This window comes from Equus caballus, chromosome 17 (assembly GCF_041296265.1).
Source record: "Equus caballus isolate H_3958 breed thoroughbred chromosome 17, TB-T2T, whole genome shotgun sequence".
Classification (NCBI taxonomy): Eukaryota; Metazoa; Chordata; class Mammalia; order Perissodactyla; family Equidae; genus Equus; species Equus caballus.
In genome coordinates this window covers 35,691,210-35,715,554 of record NC_091700.1, presented here as the reverse complement: position 1 = coordinate 35,715,554, position 24,345 = coordinate 35,691,210, and the positions used below count along the sequence as shown (strand labels likewise).

The 24,345-nt window shown below is 40.7% G+C and overlaps 1 protein-coding gene and 1 long non-coding RNA gene across 2 annotated transcripts in view; one reads left to right on the top strand and one right to left on the bottom strand.

Moving 5' to 3' along the window:
* The window catches only part of LOC138918352 (phosphatidylinositol 3,4,5-trisphosphate 3-phosphatase TPTE2-like), a 367,155-nt gene that overhangs the window by 87,572 nt on the left and 255,238 nt on the right, over positions 1-24,345 (bottom strand). The window contains exons 7-12 of the mRNA XM_070239586.1: positions 19,881-19,928; positions 18,944-18,997; positions 12,824-12,871; positions 11,887-11,940; positions 5,767-5,814; positions 4,830-4,883 (exon numbers count right to left, since the gene is read on the bottom strand). Of these exons, the coding sequence (XP_070095687.1) occupies positions 4,830-4,883; positions 5,767-5,814; positions 11,887-11,940; positions 12,824-12,871; positions 18,944-18,997; positions 19,881-19,928 (306 nt within the window). The remainder of the gene's footprint in view (positions 1-4,829; positions 4,884-5,766; positions 5,815-11,886; positions 11,941-12,823; positions 12,872-18,943; positions 18,998-19,880; positions 19,929-24,345) is intronic.
* The window catches only part of LOC138918363 (uncharacterized), a 32,973-nt gene continuing 28,046 nt past the window's right edge, over positions 19,419-24,345 (top strand). The window contains exons 1-2 of the long non-coding RNA XR_011427695.1: positions 19,419-19,535; positions 20,513-20,580. This is a non-coding gene — a long non-coding RNA (uncharacterized lncRNA). The remainder of the gene's footprint in view (positions 19,536-20,512; positions 20,581-24,345) is intronic.

Here is a 24,345-nt window from a genome sequence, read left to right as displayed (position 1 = left end):
AGTAGCATTAGGTTAGCTGATGAAAGCAGGGAAGGGCTGAACAATCCTTGATCCTTCACTCCTCCACCTCCTCCGTCTCCCAAGCCCCAGGTGACAACCTCAAATGCCTCCTCAAATGCCGCTTTCCCCAAGAGCTCAAAGGTGACAGATCCTGACCACAGGAGTTGAGTGGTCACAGTGTTTCACGGTTTCTGAGACTGTCTGCGCCTGGGGCCATCACCTGCCCTCATATTAAACTTACTTAGAAAAACACACCTTAGGTCCTAGGTCTCAACAAAGGTGACTCTATAATACAGCACCCAAGAGAGGACACTTCTGAGAGTGAAAAGGACACACTATTAATAATTCTTCTGAGATAACAGCCACAGACTGAGATGGTCCCAAGCAAAACGTTAGCCCTTCTCTAATACAAGATGCCAGACAGAGTAGCCAACAGCCACAAGGAATGAAAGCTCACAAGTCAAAACAATTACATACCTGAGGAGTACAACGACTGAAAAAGAAATACAACAAAGTGAGCAACATAGACCATTTGAAGTAGAACTACTGGAACATACTGGAACATAAGCATGACAAATACACTTAAAGATACAAGGGAAGATGTTAGTAGCACGAAGTGACAATGAGAAAGCATAAGGAAAACCTCATGAGGAAATAGGTGTAAAAGGACGATTGTTAAAGACTTAAGTCATGGGATAAATAGCAGTGTGGATACATGAGAACAGCAAATTATTTAGACATGGAAAATGACATTGAGAAACTCTCCCAGAAAACACAATAAAACAATAAAGTGAGAGAATATTTAAAAGAACAGCAGTGTGATATGGTGGGTAAAAAAAGACATCTAACATCTGAAATAAATGAAATCCAAGACATCTAAGATGAAAAAAAAAGAAAACAGAGAAGACGAAATATTCAAAAACTAATGAAGATAAATTTCACAAAGTTAAAGAAGGAAGTAAAAAATTATCTGTAAAGGATCCATGGAAATGAAGAGAAAATTCTAAAAGCTTCCAAAAAGAGCAAAGAAAATAAGAACAGACTGACACGATCTCTCTCCAGAGCAAACAGAACACATCTTGTTTGAGAGCACACAAGTGACATTTATGAAAACAGACAACATATTTGGACATAAACAAAGCATTAATAACGTGCACGGGAGCAATATCATATAGATTTTCTCTGACCGTATCGCAACTGCAATAGCTTTTTAAAAGTCAACATAATACCAAAGAAGAAAAAAGTTGAAGGACTGACATGAGCCAATGTCAAAATTCACTATAAAGCTACAGCAATCAAGACAGTGTGGTACTGGTGAAAGAACAGACAAATGGACCAAAGGAGCAGAACAGAGAGCCTAGAAATAGATGCCCGTTAACATACTCCACCGTTCTTTGACAAAGGAGCACAGACCATACAATGGAGCAAAGACAGTCTTATCAACGAATGGTGCTGGAAGAACTGGACATCCACGTGCGAGACAATGAACGTGCACATGGACCTTTACACCTTTACAAAACGGAAATCAAAATGCATTATAGACCCACATGTCAAAAGCAAAACTCTAGAATTCCTAGAAGACAATAACACGGAAGAAAACCGAGATGACCTCTTTATAAACATGACTTTCTAGATGTGACAGCGAAATCAAGATCATGAAAGGAATAACCGATAAGCTGGACTTCATTAACATTTTAAACTGCTGCTCCACAAGACACAATGTCAAGAGGATAAAATCACAAGCCACAGACTGGGAGAAAATATTTGCAAAAGGCACAGTTGATAAAGGAATAACAAATATACAAATACGCAAAGAAATCTTAAAACTAAACAACAAGAACACGCACAACCAGATTAAAAAATGGGGCAAACAACTTAACAGACATCTGGCCAAAGAAGACATAAAAATGGCAACTAAGAGTACGAGACGATGCTCCACATCATATGGCTCCAGGGAAATGCAAATTGAACAACAATGAGATACCACTACACACCTGTTAGAATAGTCAAAAATATGGAACACTAACAACAGCAATTGCTGACAAGCATGTGGAGCAATGGAGACACTCATTCAGTATGGGTGGCAAGGCAAAACGGAACAGCCACTCTGGAAGGCAGTCTAGGGGTTTCTTACAAAACCAAGCATAACCCTTAACGTACGATCCAGCTTAACATACGCTCCTTGGTATTTACCCAAAGGAGTTCAAAACTTACACGCAGATGAAAACCTGCACACAAATGTTGATAGCAGCTTTACTCGTAATCGCCAAAAAGCGGAAGCAACCAAGATGTCCTGCACCAGATGAACGGATGAACAAACCGTGGTACATCTAGTCAACGGCATATTATTCAGCGCTAAAAAGCAACGAGCTATCAAGCTGTGAAAAGAAACCTTACATGCATGTTACTTTGTGAAAGAAGCCAATCTGAAAAGGTTGCATACTGTATGAGGCCAACTATATGACATTCTGGACGTGGCAAAATTGGGGCGACAGGAAGAGATCGGTGGTTGCCAGGAGTTGGCGGGGAGAAGGATGAATAGGCGGAGCACAAAGGATTTTTAGGGCAGTGAAAATACTCCATCGTTATGAAACTCTAATGACAGATTCATGTCATTCTACTTTTATCCAAACCCATAGAATGTATGACACCAAGAGTGAGTCGCAATGTAAACCATAAATCAGATAATATTCTATTATGGCTTTCATTTTCCAATTCTGGTAATCGTATTATGGTTACGGAAGTGAAAATTTTCTGATTTTGATCACTGTGCTGTGGTTAGGTGTCCCTGAAGGTAGAAAAATAAAACTGAAATATTCAGGAGTAAAGGGTATGTGGTCTGCATTTTCTCTCTAATGATTCAGGAATAGAGCCTAAGTGTGTAGGAAGGTGTGTGTCACGTGTGTGTCTATCAAACATCTTCTGCCTCAACTCACATAAAAATCAGATCTAGATACAGATATATTGAGAGAGAGAGCTCTTTCTATGTGTATATCTATATCTAAACGTATTTTCTTTCTCTCTCTCTCTCTTTCTATATATATCTATAGATCGATAAATAGATAGATAGATAGATTTATGTCTATATACCTACATACCCATATGATGGGAGTAACAAAGGAAATGTGACAAAATGTTAACAATTGGAAAAGTAAGTAAAGGGTATACTGGAGCTTTTGGAACCATTTGCGAGAAATTTCTGTATGTGTTGGAATATTGTTCAGTCTTAAAAAGAAATGAAATTCGGACACATGCTGCAACATGGATTGACTTTGAGGGCATTGTGCTAAATGAAATAACTAGTCACAAGAAGACAAATTTTGCATGATTCCACTGACATGACATACCTAGAGTAGTCAAACTCACAGAGACAGAAGGTAGAATGGTGGTTGCCAAGAGCTTGGGAAAGGGGCAACGGGGAGAGTAGTTTAATGTGTACAGAGTTTCAGTTTTGCAAGACGAGAAGAGTTCTGCAGGTTGGCTGCGCAACAATATGAAGGTACCTAACGCTACAGAATGGCACACTTAAAAATGCTGAAGATGATCTATTTTAGGTTACATGCATTTACCACAATTTAGAAATCGGCGTAAGTTTCGAATTCTTACAATGGAAAAAGTGTTTCAAAAATAGCTCTCCTGGTGCTTGTTCTGGTGAAAATGAGATTGGGGAAAAAAGGAGATAGTACAAAAAAGCTGACGTTGCAAAACCAAAAATTTTCTGTCTCAACTCATCCTACATTCAACCTATTCTCCCAAGGAAACTTGAAAGTGCATTTAGAACAATGCCCCTTATTGAGTCTATGTCTTGATTTGCTCTGTCAACCTCCTGACTAAAGACTCAAAGGGCTATCTTCACTGTGTCTCTCCACACTCTGTCTGGAGTCGGCTCCCTGTTTTGTGGTCAGCTCTCACTCTTCTCAGCATTCACGTGGGAGAGGGAACATCGAGCTGCACAGACTCTCCAGCCCTTAAAAGCCCATATAGCGGCAGAGACAACATACCCTCTCCTCATCCCAGACATCACCCCTAAAGATGTCCACATACCTGGGAATGCACAGTCTAGGAGTGCATCTCTAGAAGAGCCTACCTCTCTAGAAAGCTACAGTTGGTACGTCTACGGTTCACGATTGGAGTTTGTATTGTTTGTAGAGCCTCAAGCATGACCCCTCATTGCCTTGCCAGTGCTACTAGGATTGAGCCAAAACCATTCAGCAGAGCCTACAATGCCCTTCAAAACCTGGCCCTGCCAGCCCTCATCCTTGTGGCGCACCTCTCTCCCCTCAATCCTGTTCTCCAGTCCTGACCTCCTTTTATTTCCTCCCAAGAGCCATATGCCTTCCAACACTGCTCAATGACGTCAGAAAAAGAAGTGAGAGGTATAAGGACTGGACAGGAAAAATGAAAATTATCGCTGTGTTCAGATGACATGACTAAGTACACGGAAAATTTTTGTTCCATCTAATAAGCACTTAAATGGTATTTATTACGTGCCAGACATCGTCCTAAGTGTTTAACACTTATTTGGTCCTCATAACAAATCATCACGGAGCCTGGAGAGTTGTTCTATGTTAACGTAAACACCAAGAAATGCAACAACCTGTCATTTGAGATTTCCTACATGGGACAGTGATGTGACCAACTTATTTGAAGAAGGATTCTGTGAATCTAAGAATATGATAAACATGACTTAGCTCAGTGGATCCGAAATTTTAGAAAAGATCTTAGAATCATTGTCCAGAATACTCCGCATTCCCATGGATAATGCCGCGTCTGCATTTCACTCATTCTCTCTCTATCTCTCTCTCTCTCTCTCTGAGTATATACGTCACCTTTTGTTGGTGGTTCCATCACAGATTACTTCTGTCAGTTCATCGGGGTCATTTCTAAAGAATTAAAAGCATATATGATCAGACTCCTAGTGACTTCATAGAGTTACACTCTTGTTTGCAATTAGTTACAAGTAGTCTTCAAGTGGTAAACTGGTTGAACCCTAAAAAATTATGTGGATGTTAGTTATTTGGAAACTAGTCTTTTAATCTTCCCTAGAAATAGGGCTTTCTATAGTTGTAACGAAGATCTTCGGCCGGTCAAAAAGCCTAATGAATGAAGATATTGAAATACAATTCTTCACTACTGAACCTTACTCTCACGTGTAATTGCATCGAGGTTGAATTTAGCTCAAAATTCAACTCCAGGTTGTAGGTACACATTTCCCCAGCTCCTCCTAATTTCCTGATCCTCAACACCCTCCACCACATCCTGACCCTTCATGTATCATGTATGTCTTTTCTGTTCCTCATACAGGGTTCAGATGACTGCAGGTCTGAGGCACGGGCTCCCTCCAGTATGACGGTGGCTTGGCATTCGGGACACCAGCTTTAGATGGTGGCAGAGCTCTGGAGGCTGACGAAAGGAGCCGAGGTCTGTTTAGCTCCATTCTCTTCTGCTGAGAGCTCCACTGCTCCCTCTCCACTGCTACCGTCTCCTTGCTCCAAATAGGATTCTCTCCTCTCCTGGCCCACTCTAGCAGAGTCTTACACACAGGCATTCTGAGAGTTTCCTCAAAGCTTTGGCTACTACTTTCTAAGGCTCACAAACAAACCGTGAGTAAGAAGTCTCCCTCTTATGACTCCTCCTTCCTTTTGCCACCTAGGCCCAACAGGAAAGAAAGTTACCTACAGAAGCTTATAGTCTCTTATGGAAACCTGTTGTTGCCATCGATGCCCCCCATACCTTTCACCACTCAGATCACTCATGTCAACTCACCCCATCTTGTCACTGTTGCCAGACGACATTCGGGAAGAATCCATAACCCTGCCATAGAGTAAAAACCATGTACAAAAAATAGAGTCAGACATTTTGGAAGATAATCAGGTTCTTTTTCCCAACAGAATTGCAGCACACAAAAAGTAAAGTCACGAGGAAACACGACAGAAACAAAAGCATCCGTTTCAGGGTCCAGCACTGGAACCTCTGACACAGTTTCCGGGTTCTGTATGTGCGTGTGTGCGTGTCTGTGTGTCCCTGTGTGTATCCACTGGAAAGAGAATGAAGGGAACAAGGGAGACATAGCATTCATGATTACACCTCCTTCCTTCTTCACCATTTTGTTTCTCCTTCATGCACTCTGGAATCAATTTGGGAAACGTGAGAGGGATCTGAGTGTGTCGGGATGGGGAGGTGCATCCAAGTAAGAGCTAACACAGAGATATAGATAGAAAGAGAATACACAAGAACAATGAACACACAGTGTCAGGGCCTAGTCCCTGGTTGTTATTTGGTAGGAAAGAAACAAGTAGGAAGGTCAACGATGACCAAATGATGATTAAAAGATTTTCTGACCTGCGTGAAGACCATGCGTTTACAATGATTCTTTTTCTTTTTCTTTTTCTCTACAGTCCTCTCAGAAAACGTTATCTGGTTATATTATCCAAAATCAAGACTTTTCACCTCAAAACTGGCTTGGGTAATCTTTTCTCTATTTATCTTTTTCTTCATCTACAAAATAAGACACTTGCAAAATGCACTTTGAGTCTGTCACCTTCACAGTATCATGCTAATATTCAGCATTGCACAAATATTATTGATTTTTGGACAGCCTGCACTCTTCACCAAATTCTTTCAAATTTCATTAATTCTGTATCTGGCAACAATATACATTAGTACGTATATCTTAAAGTTCAAATACACTTAAAGGTTCTCATCAAAGTAACACACCCTGATAATTTCCAGAGAAATCATGGGTTCCTATCAAGACGCCAAATGGTACGGCATGTTGCATCCTCCTCCCAAAACTTCAGAAGTCCTAAGGAACTATGCACCCCCAGAAATAACAAGAGTGACAACCCTGGGAAATGACAGAGGCCTGAAGGCTGTCTCTTAATTAGTGGGTAGCCTGGGGTTAGGGGCAGTGGGTGGCAGCCTTGAGGGGCTCAGTGTGAGGGAAAATTTTAAGGACCGTTCTTGCCTCTCCCCTGAGTTGCTTGGAAGCGATCACTTTCCTTTCTCAGCAGAAACAAGTAGCAACCACCCAGATGTAGCTAGGATAAAATTAGAGTAGCATTAGGTTAGCTGATGAAAGCAGGGAAGGGCTGAACAATCCTTGATCCTTCACTCCTCCACCTCCTCCGTCTCCCAAGCCCCAGGTGACAACCTCAAATGCCTCCTCAAATGCCGCTTTCCCCAAGAGCTCAAAGGTGACAGATCCTGACCACAGGAGTTGAGTGGTCACAGTGTTTCACGGTTTCTGAGACTGTCTGCGCCTGGGGCCATCACCTGCCCTCATATTAAACTTACTTAGAAAAACACACCTTAGGTCCTAGGTCTCAACAAAGGTGACTCTATAATACAGCACCCAAGAGAGGACACTTCTGAGAGTGAAAAGGACACACTATTAATAATTCTTCTGAGATAACAGCCACAGACTGAGATGGTCCCAAGCAAAACGTTAGCCCTTCTCTAATACAAGATGCCAGACAGAGTAGCCAACAGCCACAAGGAATGAAAGCTCACAAGTCAAAACAATTACATACCTGAGGAGTACAACGACTGAAAAAGAAATACAACAAAGTGAGCAACATAGACCATTTGAAGTAGAACTACTGGAACATACTGGAACATAAGCATGACAAATACACTTAAAGATACAAGGGAAGATGTTAGTAGCACGAAGTGACAATGAGAAAGCATAAGGAAAACCTCATGAGGAAATAGGTGTAAAAGGACGATTGTTAAAGACTTAAGTCATGGGATAAATAGCAGTGTGGATACATGAGAACAGCAAATTATTTAGACATGGAAAATGACATTGAGAAACTCTCCCAGAAAACACAATAAAACAATAAAGTGAGAGAATATTTAAAAGAACAGCAGTGTGATATGGTGGGTAAAAAAAGACATCTAACATCTGAAATAAATGAAATCCAAGACATCTAAGATGAAAAAAAAAGAAAACAGAGAAGACGAAATATTCAAAAACTAATGAAGATAAATTTCACAAAGTTAAAGAAGGAAGTAAAAAATTATCTGTAAAGGATCCATGGAAATGAAGAGAAAATTCTAAAAGCTTCCAAAAAGAGCAAAGAAAATAAGAACAGACTGACACGATCTCTCTCCAGAGCAAACAGAACACATCTTGTTTGAGAGCACACAAGTGACATTTATGAAAACAGACAACATATTTGGACATAAACAAAGCATTAATAACGTGCACGGGAGCAATATCATATAGATTTTCTCTGACCGTATCGCAACTGCAATAGCTTTTTAAAAGTCAACATAATACCAAAGAAGAAAAAAGTTGAAGGACTGACATGAGCCAATGTCAAAATTCACTATAAAGCTACAGCAATCAAGACAGTGTGGTACTGGTGAAAGAACAGACAAATGGACCAAAGGAGCAGAACAGAGAGCCTAGAAATAGATGCCCGTTAACATACTCCACCGTTCTTTGACAAAGGAGCACAGACCATACAATGGAGCAAAGACAGTCTTATCAACGAATGGTGCTGGAAGAACTGGACATCCACGTGCGAGACAATGAACGTGCACATGGACCTTTACACCTTTACAAAACGGAAATCAAAATGCATTATAGACCCACATGTCAAAAGCAAAACTCTAGAATTCCTAGAAGACAATAACACGGAAGAAAACCGAGATGACCTCTTTATAAACATGACTTTCTAGATGTGACAGCAAAATCAAGATCATGAAAGGAATAACCGATAAGCTGGACTTCATTAACATTTTAAACTGCTGCTCCACAAGACACAATGTCAAGAGGATAAAATCACAAGCCACAGACTGGGAGAAAATATTTGCAAAAGGCACAGTTGATAAAGGAATAACAAATATACAAATACGCAAAGAAATCTTAAAACTAAACAACAAGAACACGCACAACCAGATTAAAAAATGGGGCAAACAACTTAACAGACATCTGGCCAAAGAAGACATAAAAATGGCAACTAAGAGTACGAGACGATGCTCCACATCATATGGCTCCAGGGAAATGCAAATTGAACAACAATGAGATACCACTACACACCTGTTAGAATAGTCAAAAATATGGAACACTAACAACAGCAATTGCTGACAAGCATGTGGAGCAATGGAGACACTCATTCAGTATGGGTGGCAAGGCAAAACGGAACAGCCACTCTGGAAGGCAGTCTAGGGGTTTCTTACAAAACCAAGCATAACCCTTAACGTACGATCCAGCTTAACATACGCTCCTTGGTATTTACCCAAAGGAGTTCAAAACTTACACGCAGATGAAAACCTGCACACAAATGTTGATAGCAGCTTTACTCGTAATCGCCAAAAAGCGGAAGCAACCAAGATGTCCTGCACCAGATGAACGGATGAACAAACCGTGGTACATCTAGTCAACGGCATATTATTCAGCGCTAAAAAGCAACGAGCTATCAAGCTGTGAAAAGAAACCTTACATGCATGTTACTTTGTGAAAGAAGCCAATCTGAAAAGGTTGCATACTGTATGAGGCCAACTATATGACATTCTGGACGTGGCAAAATTGGGGCGACAGGAAGAGATCGGTGGTTGCCAGGAGTTGGCGGGGAGAAGGATGAATAGGCGGAGCACAAAGGATTTTTAGGGCAGTGAAAATACTCCATCGTTATGAAACTCTAATGACAGATTCATGTCATTCTACTTTTATCCAAACCCATAGAATGTATGACACCAAGAGTGAGTCGCAATGTAAACCATAAATCAGATAATATTCTATTATGGCTTTCATTTTCCAATTCTGGTAATCGTATTATGGTTACGGAAGTGAAAATTTTCTGATTTTGATCACTGTGCTGTGGTTAGGTGTCCCTGAAGGTAGAAAAATAAAACTGAAATATTCAGGAGTAAAGGGTATGTGGTCTGCATTTTCTCTCTAATGATTCAGGAATAGAGCCTAAGTGTGTAGGAAGGTGTGTGTCACGTGTGTGTCTATCAAACATCTTCTGCCTCAACTCACATAAAAATCAGATCTAGATACAGATATATTGAGAGAGAGAGCTCTTTCTATGTGTATATCTATATCTAAACGTATTTTCTTTCTCTCTCTCTCTCTTTCTATATATATCTATAGATCGATAAATAGATAGATAGATAGATTTATGTCTATATACCTACATACCCATATGATGGGAGTAACAAAGGAAATGTGACAAAATGTTAACAATTGGAAAAGTAAGTAAAGGGTATACTGGAGCTTTTGGAACCATTTGCGAGAAATTTCTGTATGTGTTGGAATATTGTTCAGTCTTAAAAAGAAATGAAATTCGGACACATGCTGCAACATGGATTGACTTTGAGGGCATTGTGCTAAATGAAATAACTAGTCACAAGAAGACAAATTTTGCATGATTCCACTGACATGACATACCTAGAGTAGTCAAACTCACAGAGACAGAAGGTAGAATGGTGGTTGCCAAGAGCTTGGGAAAGGGGCAACGGGGAGAGTAGTTTAATGTGTACAGAGTTTCAGTTTTGCAAGACGAGAAGAGTTCTGCAGGTTGGCTGCACAACAATATGAAGGTACCTAACGCTACAGAATGGCACACTTAAAAATGCTGAAGATGATCTATTTTAGGTTACATGCATTTACCACAATTTAGAAATCGGCGTAAGTTTCGAATTCTTACAATGGAAAAAGTGTTTCAAAAATAGCTCTCCTGGTGCTTGTTCTGGTGAAAATGAGATTGGGGAAAAAAGGAGATAGTACAAAAAAGCTGACGTTGCAAAACCAAAAATTTTCTGTCTCAACTCATCCTACATTCAACCTATTCTCCCAAGGAAACTTGAAAGTGCATTTAGAACAATGCCCCTTATTGAGTCTATGTCTTGATTTGCTCTGTCAACCTCCTGACTAAAGACTCAAAGGGCTATCTTCACTGTGTCTCTCCACACTCTGTCTGGAGTCGGCTCCCTGTTTTGTGGTCAGCTCTCACTCTTCTCAGCATTCACGTGGGAGAGGGAACATCGAGCTGCACAGACTCTCCAGCCCTTAAAAGCCCATATAGCGGCAGAGACAACATACCCTCTCCTCATCCCAGACATCACCCCTAAAGATGTCCACATACCTGGGAATGCACAGTCTAGGAGTGCATCTCTAGAAGAGCCTACCTCTCTAGAAAGCTACAGTTGGTACGTCTACGGTTCACGATTGGAGTTTGTATTGTTTGTAGAGCCTCAAGCATGACCCCTCATTGCCTTGCCAGTGCTACTAGGATTGAGCCAAAACCATTCAGCAGAGCCTACAATGCCCTTCAAAACCTGGCCCTGCCAGCCCTCATCCTTGTGGCGCACCTCTCTCCCCTCAATCCTGTTCTCCAGTCCTGACCTCCTTTTATTTCCTCCCAAGAGCCATATGCCTTCCAACACTGCTCAATGACGTCAGAAAAAGAAGTGAGAGGTATAAGGACTGGACAGGAAAAATGAAAATTATCGCTGTGTTCAGATGACATGACTAAGTACACGGAAAATTTTTGTTCCATCTAATAAGCACTTAAATGGTATTTATTACGTGCCAGACATCGTCCTAAGTGTTTAACACTTATTTGGTCCTCATAACAAATCATCACGGAGCCTGGAGAGTTGTTCTATGTTAACGTAAACACCAAGAAATGCAACAACCTGTCATTTGAGATTTCCTACATGGGACAGTGATGTGACCCACTTATTTGAACAAGGATTCTGTGAATCTAAGAATATGATAAACATGACTTAGCTCAGTGGATCCGAAATTTTAGAAAAGATCTTAGAATCATTGTCCAGAATACTCCGCATTCCCATGGATAATGCCGCGTCTGCATTTCACTCATTCTCTCTCTCTCTCTCTCTCTCTCTCTCTCTGAGTATATACGTCACCTTTTGTTGGTGGTTCCATCACAGATTACTTCTGTCAGTTCATCGGGGTCATTTCTAAAGAATTAAAAGCATATATGATCAGACTCCTAGTGACTTCATAGAGTTACACTCTTGTTTGCAATTAGTTACAAGTAGTCTTCAAGTGGTAAACTGGTTGAACCCTAAAAAATTATGTGGATGTTAGTTATTTGGAAACTAGTCTTTTAATCTTCCCTAGAAATAGGGCTTTCTATAGTTGTAACGAAGATCTTCGGCCGGTCAAAAAGCCTAATGAATGAAGATATTGAAATACAATTCTTCACTACTGAACCTTACTCTCACGTGTAATTGCATCGAGGTTGAATTTAGCTCAAAATTCAACTCCAGGTTGTAGGTACACATTTCCCCAGCTCCTCCTAATTTCCTGATCCTCAACACCCTCCACCACATCCTGACCCTTCATGTATCATGTATGTCTTTTCTGTTCCTCATACAGGGTTCAGATGACTGCAGGTCTGAGGCACGGGCTCCCTCCAGTATGACGGTGGCTTGGCATTCGGGACACCAGCTTTAGATGGTGGCAGAGCTCTGGAGGCTGACGAAAGGAGCCGAGGTCTGTTTAGCTCCATTCTCTTCTGCTGAGAGCTCCACTGCTCCCTCTCCACTGCTACCGTCTCCTTGCTCCAAATAGGATTCTCTCCTCTCCTGGCCCACTCTAGCAGAGTCTTACACACAGGCATTCTGAGAGTTTCCTCAAAGCTTTGGCTACTACTTTCTAAGGCTCACAAACAAACCGTGAGTAAGAAGTCTCCCTCTTATGACTCCTCCTTCCTTTTGCCACCTAGGCCCAACAGGAAAGAAAGTTACCTACAGAAGCTTATAGTCTCTTATGGAAACCTGTTGTTGCCATCGATGCCCCCCATACCTTTCACCACTCAGATCACTCATGTCAACTCACCCCATCTTGTCACTGTTGCCAGACGACATTCGGGAAGAATCCATAACCCTGCCATAGAGTAAAAACCATGTACAAAAAATAGAGTCAGACATTTTGGAAGATAATCAGGTTCTTTTTCCCAACAGAATTGCAGCACACAAAAAGTAAAGTCACGAGGAAACACGACAGAAACAAAAGCATCCGTTTCAGGGTCCAGCACTGGAACCTCTGACACAGTTTCCGGGTTCTGTATGTGCGTGTGTGCGTGTCTGTGTGTCCCTGTGTGTATCCACTGGAAAGAGAATGAAGGGAACAAGGGAGACATAGCATTCATGATTACACCTCCTTCCTTCTTCACCATTTTGTTTCTCCTTCATGCACTCTGGAATCAATTTGGGAAACGTGAGAGGGATCTGAGTGTGTCGGGATGGGGAGGTGCATCCAAGTAAGAGCTAACACAGAGATATAGATAGAAAGAGAATACACAAGAACAATGAACACACAGTGTCAGGGCCTAGTCCCTGGTTGTTATTTGGTAGGAAAGAAACAAGTAGGAAGGTCAACGATGACCAAATGATGATTAAAAGATTTTCTGACCTGCGTGAAGACCATGCGTTTACAATGATTCTTTTTCTTTTTCTTTTTCTCTACAGTCCTCTCAGAAAACGTTATCTGGTTATATTATCCAAAATCAAGACTTTTCACCTCAAAACTGGCTTGGGTAATCTTTTCTCTATTTATCTTTTTCTTCATCTACAAAATAAGACACTTGCAAAATGCACTTTGAGTCTGTCACCTTCACAGTATCATGCTAATATTCAGCATTGCACAAATATTATTGATTTTTGGACAGCCTGCACTCTTCACCAAATTCTTTCAAATTTCATTAATTCTGTATCTGGCAACAATATACATTAGTACGTATATCTTAAAGTTCAAATACACTTAAAGGTTCTCATCAAAGTAACACACCCTGATAATTTCCAGAGAAATCATGGGTTCCTATCAAGACGCCAAATGGTACGGCATGTTGCATCCTCCTCCCAAAACTTCAGAAGTCCTAAGGAACTATGCACCCCCAGAAATAACAAGAGTGACAACCCTGGGAAATGACAGAGGCCTGAAGGCTGTCTCTTAATTAGTGGGTAGCCTGGGGTTAGGGGCAGTGGGTGGCAGCCTTGAGGGGCTCAGTGTGAGGGAAAATTTTAAGGACCGTTCTTGCCTCTCCCCTGAGTTGCTTGGAAGCGATCACTTTCCTTTCTCAGCAGAAACAAGTAGCAACCACCCAGATGTAGCTAGGATAAAATTAGAGTAGCATTAGGTTAGCTGATGAAAGCAGGGAAGGGCTGAACAATCCTTGATCCTTCACTCCTCCACCTCCTCCGTCTCCCAAGCCCCAGGTGACAACCTCAAATGCCTCCTCAAATGCCGCTTTCCCCAAGAGCTCAAAGGTGACAGATCCTGACCACAGGAGTTGAGTGGTCACAGTGTTTCACGGTTTCTGAGACTGTCTGCGCCTGGGGCCATCACCTGCCCTCATATTAAACTTACTTAGAAAAACACACCTTAGGTCCTAGGTCTCAACAAAGGTGACTCTATAATACAGCACCCAAGAGAGGACACTTCTGAGAGTGAAAAGGACACACTATTAATAATTCTTCTGAGATAACAGCCACAGACTGAGATGGTCCCAAGCAAAACGTTAGCCCTTCTCTAATACAAGATGCCAGACAGAGTAGCCAACAGCCACAAGGAATGAAAGCTCACAAGTCAAAACAATTACATACCTGAGGAGTACAACGACTGAAAAAGAAATACAACAAAGTGAGCAACATAGACCATTTGAAGTAGAACTACTGGAACATACTGGAACATAAGCATGACAAATACACTTAAAGATACAAGGGAAGATGTTAGTAGCACGAAGTGACAATGAGAAAGCATAAGGAAAACCTCATGAGGAAATAGGTGTAAAAGGACGATTGTTAAAGACTTAAGTCATGGGATAAATAGCAGTGTGGATACATGAGAACAGCAAATTATTTAGACATGGAAAATGACATTGAGAAACTCTCCCAGAAAACACAATAAAACAATAAAGTGAGAGAATATTTAAAAGAACAGCAGTGTGATATGGTGGGTAAAAAAAGACATCTAACATCTGAAATAAATGAAATCCAAGACATCTAAGATGAAAAAAAAAGAAAACAGAGAAGACGAAATATTCAAAAACTAATGAAGATAAATTTCACAAAGTTAAAGAAGGAAGTAAAAAATTATCTGTAAAGGATCCATGGAAATGAAGAGAAAATTCTAAAAGCTTCCAAAAAGAGCAAAGAAAATAAGAACAGACTGACACGATCTCTCTCCAGAGCAAACAGAACACATCTTGTTTGAGAGCACACAAGTGACATTTATGAAAACAGACAACATATTTGGACATAAACAAAGCATTAATAACGTGCACGGGAGCAATATCATATAGATTTTCTCTGACCGTATCGCAACTGCAATAGCTTTTTAAAAGTCAACATAATACCAAAGAAGAAAAAAGTTGAAGGACTGACATGAGCCAATGTCAAAATTCACTATAAAGCTACAGCAATCAAGACAGTGTGGTACTGGTGAAAGAACAGACAAATGGACCAAAGGAGCAGAACAGAGAGCCTAGAAATAGATGCCCGTTAACATACTCCACCGTTCTTTGACAAAGGAGCACAGACCATACAATGGAGCAAAGACAGTCTTATCAACGAATGGTGCTGGAAGAACTGGACATCCACGTGCGAGACAATGAACGTGCACATGGACCTTTACACCTTTACAAAACGGAAATCAAAATGCATTATAGACCCACATGTCAAAAGCAAAACTCTAGAATTCCTAGAAGACAATAACACGGAAGAAAACCGAGATGACCTCTTTATAAACATGACTTTCTAGATGTGACAGCAAAATCAAGATCATGAAAGGAATAACCGATAAGCTGGACTTCATTAACATTTTAAACTGCTGCTCCACAAGACACAATGTCAAGAGGATAAAATCACAAGCCACAGACTGGGAGAAAATATTTGCAAAAGGCACAGTTGATAAAGGAATAACAAATATACAAATACGCAAAGAAATCTTAAAACTAAACAACAAGAACACGCACAACCAGATTAAAAAATGGGGCAAACAACTTAACAGACATCTGGCCAAAGAAGACATAAAAATGGCAACTAAGAGTACGAGACGATGCTCCACATCATATGGCTCCAGGGAAATGCAAATTGAACAACAATGAGATACCACTACACACCTGTTAGAATAGTCAAAAATATGGAACACTAACAACAGCAATTGCTGACAAGCATGTGGAGCAATGGAGACACTCATTCAGTATGGGTGGCAAGGCAAAACGGAACAGCCACTCTGGAAGGCAGTCTAGGGGTTTCTTACAAAACCAAGCATAACCCTTAACGTACGATCCAGCTTAACATACGCTCCTTGGTATTTACCCAAAGGAGTTCAAAACTTACACGCAGATGAAAACCTGCACACAAATGTTGATAGCAGCTTTACTCGTAATCGCCAAAAAGCGGAAGCAACCAAGATGTCCTGCACCAGATGAACGGATGAACAAACCGTGGTACATCTAGTCAACGGCATATTATTCAGCGCTAAAAAGCAACGAGCTATCAAGCTGTGAAAAGAAACCTTACATGCATGTTACTTTGTGAAAGAAGCCAATCTGAAAAGGTTGCATACTGTATGAGGCCAACTATATGACATTCTGGACGTGGCAAAATTGGGGCGACAGGAAGAGATCGGTGGTTGCCAGGAGTTGGCGGGGAGAAGGATGAATAGGCGGAGCACAAAGGATTTTTAGGGCAGTGAAAATACTCCATCGTTATGAAACTCTAATGACAGATTCATGTCATTCTACTTTTATCCAAACCCATAGAATGTATGACACCAAGAGTGAGTCGCAATGTAAACCATAAATCAGATAATATTCTATTATGGCTTTCATTTTCCAATTCTGGTAATCGTATTATGGTTACGGAAGTGAAAATTTTCTGATTTTGATCACTGTGCTGTGGTTAGGTGTCCCTGAAGGTAGAAAAATAAAACTGAAATATTCAGGAGTAAAGGGTATGTGGTCTGCATTTTCTCTCTAATGATTCAGGAATAGAGCCTAAGTGTGTAGGAAGGTGTGTGTCACGTGTGTGTCTATCAAACATCTTCTGCCTCAACTCACATAAAAATCAGATCTAGATACAGATATATTGAGAGAGAGAGCTCTTTCTATGTGTATATCTATATCTAAACGTATTTTCTTTCTCTCTCTCTCTCTTTCTATATATATCTATAGATCGATAAATAGATAGATAGATAGATTTATGTCTATATACCTACATACCCATATGATGGGAGTAACAAAGGAAATGTGACAAAATGTTAACAATTGGAAAAGTAAGTAAAGGGTATACTGGAGCTTTTGGAACCATTTGCGAGAAATTTCTGTATGTGTTGGAATATTGTTCAGTCTTAAAAAGAAATGAAATTCGGACACATGCTGCAACATGGATTGACTTTGAGGGCATTGTGCTAAATGAAATAACTAGTCACAAGAAGACAAATTTTGCATGATTCCACTGACATGACATACCTAGAGTAGTCAAACTCACAGAGACAGAAGGTAGAATGGTGGTTGCCAAGAGCTTGGGAAAGGGGCAACGGGGAGAGTAGTTTAATGTGTACAGAGTTTCAGTTTTGCAAGACGAGAAGAGTTCTGCAGGTTGGCTGCACAACAATATGAAGGTACCTAACGCTACAGAATGGCACACTTAAAAATGCTGAAGATGATCTATTTTAGGTTACATGCATTTACCACAATTTAGAAATCGGCGTAAGTTTCGAATTCTTACAATGGAAAAAGTGTTTCAAAAATAGCTCTCCTGGTGCTTGTTCTGGTGAAAATGAGATTGGGGAAAAAAGGAGATAGTACAAAAAAGCTGACGTTGCAAAACCAAAAATTTTCTGTCTCAACTCATCCTACATTCAACCTATTCTCCCAAGGAAACTTGAAAGTGCATTTAGAACAATGCCCCTTATTGAGTCTATGTCTTGATTTGCTCTGTCAACCTCCTGACTAAAGACTCAAAGGGCTATCTTCACTGTGTCTCTCCACACTCTGTCTGGAGTCGGCTCCCTGTTTTGTGGTCAGCTCTCACTCTTCTCAGCATTCACGTGGGAGAGGGAACATCGAGCTGCACAGACTCTCCAGCCCTTAAAAGCCCATATAGCGGCAGAGACAACATACCCTCTCCTCATCCCAGACATCACCCCTAAAGATGTCCACATACCTGGGAATGCACAGTCTAGGAGTGCATCTCTAGAAGAGCCTACCTCTCTAGAAAGCTACAGTTGGTAGGTCTACGGTTCACGATTGGAGTTTGTATTGTTTGTAGAGCCTCAAGCATGACCCCTCATTGCCTTGCCAGTGCTACTAGGATTGAGCCAAAACCATTCAGCAGAGCCTACAATGCCCTTCAAAACCTGGCCCTGCCAGCCCTCATCCTTGTGGCGCACCTCTCTCCCCTCAATCCTGTTCTCCAGTCCTGACCTCCTTTTATTTCCTCCCAAGAGCCATATGCCTTCCAACACTGCTCAATGACGTCAGAAAAAGAAGTGAGAGGTATAAGGACTGGACAGGAAAAATGAAAATTATCGCTGTGTTCAGATGACATGACTAAGTACACGGAAAATTTTTGTTCCATCTAATAAGCACTTAAATGGTATTTATTACGTGCCAGACATCGTCCTAAGTGTTTAACACTTATTTGGTCCTCATAACAAATCATCACGGAGCCTGGAGAGTTGTTCTATGTTAACGTAAACACCAAGAAATGCAACAACCTGTCATTTGAGATTTCCTACATGGGACAGTGATGTGACCCACTTATTTGAACAAGGATTCTGTGAATCTAAGAATATGATAAACATGACTTAGCTCAGTGGATCCGAAATTTTAGAAAAGATCTTAGAATCATTGTCCAGAATACTCCGCATTCCCATGGATAATGCCGCGTCTGCATTTCACTCATTCTCTCTCTCTCTCTCTCTCTCTCTCTCTCTGAGTATATACGTCACCTTTTGTTGGTGGTTCCATCACAGATTACTTCTGTCAGTTCATCGGGGTCATTTCTAAAGAATTAAAAGCATATATGATCAGACTCCTAGTGACTTCATAGAGTTACACTCTTGTTTGCAATTAGTTACAAGTAGTCTTCAAGTGGTAAACTGGTTGAACCCTAAAAAATTATGTGGATGTTAGTTATTTGGAAACTAGTCTTTTAATCTTCCCTAGAAATAGGGCTTTCTATAGTTGTAACGAAGATCTTCGGCCGGTCAAAAAGCCTAATGAATGAAGATATTGAAATACAATTCTTCACTACTGAACCTTACTCTCACGTGTAATTGCATCGAGGTTGAATTTAGCTCAAAATTCAACTCCAGGTTGTAGGTACACATTTCCCCAGCTCCTCCTAATTTCCTGATCCTCAACACCCTCCACCACATCCTGACCCTTCATGTATCATGTATGTCTTTTCTGTTCCTCATACAGGGTTCAGATGACTGCAGGTCTGAGGCACGGGCTCCCTCCAGTATGACGGTGGCTTGGCATTCGGGACACCAGCTTTAGATGGTGGCAGAGCTCTGGAGGCTGACGAAAGGAGCCGAGGTCTGTTTAGCTCCATTCTCTTCTGCTGAGAGCTCCACTGCTCCCTCTCCACTGCTACCGTCTCCTTGCTCCAAATAGGATTCTCTCCTCTCCTGGCCCACTCTAGCAGAGTCTTACACACAGGCATTCTGAGAGTTTCCTCAAAGCTTTGGCTACTACTTTCTAAGGCTCACAAACAAACCGTGAGTAAGAAGTCTCCCTCTTATGACTCCTCCTTCCTTTTGCCACCTAGGCCCAACAGGAAAGAAAGTTACCTACAGAAGCTTATAGTCTCTTATGGAAACCTGTTGTTGCCATCGATGCCCCCCATACCTTTCACCACTCAGATCACTCATGTCAACTCACCCCATCTTGTCACTGTTGCCAGACGACATTCGGGAAGAATCCATAACCCTGCCATAGAGTAAAAACCATGTACAAAAAATAGAGTCAGACATTTTGGAAGATAATCAGGTTCTTTTTCCCAACAGAATTGCAGCACACAAAAAGTAAAGTCACGAGGAAACACGACAGAAACAAAAGCATCCGTTTCAGGGTCCAGCACTGGAACCTCTGACACAGTTTCCGGGTTCTGTATGTGCGTGTGTGCGTGTCTGTGTGTCCCTGTGTGTATCCACTGGAAAGAGAATGAAGGGAACAAGGGAGACATAGCATTCATGATTACACCTCCTTCCTTCTTCACCATTTTGTTTCTCCTTCATGCACTCTGGAATCAATTTGGGAAACGTGAGAGGGATCTGAGTGTGTCGGGATGGGGAGGTGCATCCAAGTAAGAGCTAACACAGAGATATAGATAGAAAGAGAATACACAAGAACAATGAACACACAGTGTCAGGGCCTAGTCCCTGGTTGTTATTTGGTAGGAAAGAAACAAGTAGGAAGGTCAACGATGACCAAATGATGATTAAAAGATTTTCTGACCTGCGTGAAGACCATGCGTTTACAATGATTCTTTTTCTTTTTCTTTTTCTCTACAGTCCTCTCAGAAAACGTTATCTGGTTATATTATCCAAAATCAAGACTTTTCACCTCAAAACTGGCTTGGGTAATCTTTTCTCTATTTATCTTTTTCTTCATCTACAAAATAAGACACTTGCAAAATGCACTTTGAGTCTGTCACCTTCACAGTATCATGCTAATATTCAGCATTGCACAAATATTATTGATTTTTGGACAGCCTGCACTCTTCACCAAATTCTTTCAAATTTCATTAATTCTGTATCTGGCAACAATATACATTAGTACGTATATCTTAAAGTTCAAATACACTTAAAGGTTCTCATCAAAGTAACACACCCTGATAATTTCCAGAGAAATCATGGGTTCCTATCAAGACGCCAAATGGTACGGCATGTTGCATCCTCCTCCCAAAACTTCAGAAGTCCTAAGGAACTATGCACCCCCAGAAATAACAAGAGTGACAACCCTGGGAAATGACAGAGGCCTGAAGGCTGTCTCTTAATTAGTGGGTAGCCTGGGGTTAGGGGCAGTGGGTGGCAGCCTTGAGGGGCTCAGTGTGAGGGAAAATTTTAAGGACCGTTCTTGCCTCTCCCCTGAGTTGCTTGGAAGCGATCACTTTCCTTTCTCAGCAGAAACAAGTAGCAACCACCCAGATGTAGCTAGGATAAAATTAGAGTAGCATTAGGTTAGCTGATGAAAGCAGGGAAGGGCTGAACAATCCTTGATCCTTCACTCCTCCACCTCCTCCGTCTCCCAAGCCCCAGGTGACAACCTCAAATGCCTCCTCAAATGCCGCTTTCCCCAAGAGCTCAAAGGTGACAGATCCTGACCACAGGAGTTGAGTGGTCACAGTGTTTCACGGTTTCTGAGACTGTCTGCGCCTGGGGCCATCACCTGCCCTCATATTAAACTTACTTAGAAAAACACACCTTAGGTCCTAGGTCTCAACAAAGGTGACTCTATAATACAGCACCCAAGAGAGGACACTTCTGAGAGTGAAAAGGACACACTATTAATAATTCTTCTGAGATAACAGCCACAGACTGAGATGGTCCCAAGCAAAACGTTAGCCCTTCTCTAATACAAGATGCCAGACAGAGTAGCCAACAGCCACAAGGAATGAAAGCTCACAAGTCAAAACAATTACATACCTGAGGAGTACAACGACTGAAAAAGAAATACAACAAAGTGAGCAACATAGACCATTTGAAGTAGAACTACTGGAACATACTGGAACATAAGCATGACAAATACACTTAAAGATACAAGGGAAGATGTTAGTAGCACGAAGTGACAATGAGAAAGCATAAGGAAAACCTCATGAGGAAATAGGTGTAAAAGGACGATTGTTAAAGACTTAAGTCATGGGATAAATAGCAGTGTGGATACATGAGAACAGCAAATTATTTAGACATGGAAAATGACATTGAGAAACTCTCCCAGAAAACACAATAAAACAATAAAGTGAGAGAATATTTAAAAGAACAGCAGTGTGATATGGTGGGTAAAAAAAGACATCTAACATCTGAAATAAATGAAATCCAAGACATCTAAGATGAAAAAAAAAGAAAACAGAGAAGACGAAATATTCAAAAACTAATGAAGATAAATTTCACAAAGTTAAAGAAGGAAGTAAAAAATTATCTGTAAAGGATCCATGGAAATGAAGAGAAAATTCTAAAAGCTTCCAAAAAGAGCAAAGAAAATAAGAACAGACTGACACGATCTCTCTCCAGAGCAAACAGAACACATCTTGTTTGAGAGCACACAAGTGACATTTATGAAAACAGACAACATATTTGGACATAAACAAAGCATTAATAACGTGCACGGGAGCAATATCATATAGATTTTCTCTGACCGTATCGCAACTGCAATAGCTTTTTAAAAGTCAACATAATACCAAAGAAGAAAAAAGTTGAAGGACTGACATGAGCCAATGTCAAAATTCACTATAAAGCTACAGCAATCAAGACAGTGTGGTACTGGTGAAAGAACAGACAAATGGACCAAAGGAGCAGAACAGAGAGCCTAGAAATAGATGCCCGTTAACATACTCCACCGTTCTTTGACAAAGGAGCACAGACCATACAATGGAGCAAAGACAGTCTTATCAACGAATGGTGCTGGAAGAACTGGACATCCACGTGCGAGACAATGAACGTGCACATGGACCTTTACACCTTTACAAAACGGAAATCAAAATGCATTATAGACCCACATGTCAAAAGCAAAACTCTAGAATTCCTAGAAGACAATAACACGGAAGAAAACCGAGATGACCTCTTTATAAACATGACTTTCTAGATGTGACAGCGAAATCAAGATCATGAAAGGAATAACCGATAAGCTGGACTTCATTAACATTTTAAACTGCTGCTCCACAAGACACAATGTCAAGAGGATAAAATCACAAGCCACAGACTGGGAGAAAATATTTGCAAAAGGCACAGTTGATAAAGGAATAACAAATATACAAATACGCAAAGAAATCTTAAAACTAAACAACAAGAACACGCACAACCAGATTAAAAAATGGGGCAAACAACTTAACAGACATCTGGCCAAAGAAGACATAAAAATGGCAACTAAGAGTACGAGACGATGCTCCACATCATATGGCTCCAGGGAAATGCAAATTGAACAACAATGAGATACCACTACACACCTGTTAGAATAGTCAAAAATATGGAACACTAACAACAGCAATTGCTGACAAGCATGTGGAGCAATGGAGACACTCATTCAGTATGGGTGGCAAGGCAAAACGGAACAGCCACTCTGGAAGGCAGTTTAGGGGTTTCTTACAAAACCAAGCATAACCCTTAACGTACGATCCAGCTTAACATACGCTCCTTGGTATTTACCCAAAGGAGTTCAAAACTTACACGCAGATGAAAACCTGCACACAAATGTTGATAGCAGCTTTACTCGTAATCGCCAAAAAGCGGAAGCAACCAAGATGTCCTGCACCAGATGAACGGATGAACAAACCGTGGTACATCTAGTCAACGGCATATTATTCAGCGCTAAAAAGCAACGAGCTATCAAGCTGTGAAAAGAAACCTTACATGCATGTTACTTTGTGAAAGAAGCCAATCTGAAAAGGTTGCATACTGTATGAGGCCAACTATATGACATTCTGGACGTGGCAAAATTGGGGCGACAGGAAGAGATCGGTGGTTGCCAGGAGTTGGCGGGGAGAAGGATGAATAGGCGGAGCACAAAGGATTTTTAGGGCAGTGAAAATACTCCATCGTTATGAAACTCTAATGACAGATTCATGTCATTCTACTTTTATCCAAACCCATAGAATGTATGACACCAAGAGTGAGTCGCAATGTAAACCATAAATCAGATAATATTCTATTATGGCTTTCATTTTCCAATTCTGGTAATCGTATTATGGTTACGGAAGTGAAAATTTTCTGATTTTGATCACTGTGCTGTGGTTAGGTGTCCCTGAAGGTAGAAAAATAAAACTGAAATATTCAGGAGTAAAGGGTATGTGGTCTGCATTTTCTCTCTAATGATTCAGGAATAGAGCCTAAGTGTGTAGGAAGGTGTGTGTCACGTGTGTGTCTATCAAACATCTTCTGCCTCAACTCACATAAAAATCAGATCTAGATACAGATATATTGAGAGAGAGAGCTCTTTCTATGTGTATATCTATATCTAAACGTATTTTCTTTCTCTCTCTCTCTCTTTCTATATATATCTATAGATCGATAAATAGATAGATAGATAGATTTATGTCTATATACCTACATACCCATATGATGGGAGTAACAAAGGAAATGTGACAAAATGTTAACAATTGGAAAAGTAAGTAAAGGGTATACTGGAGCTT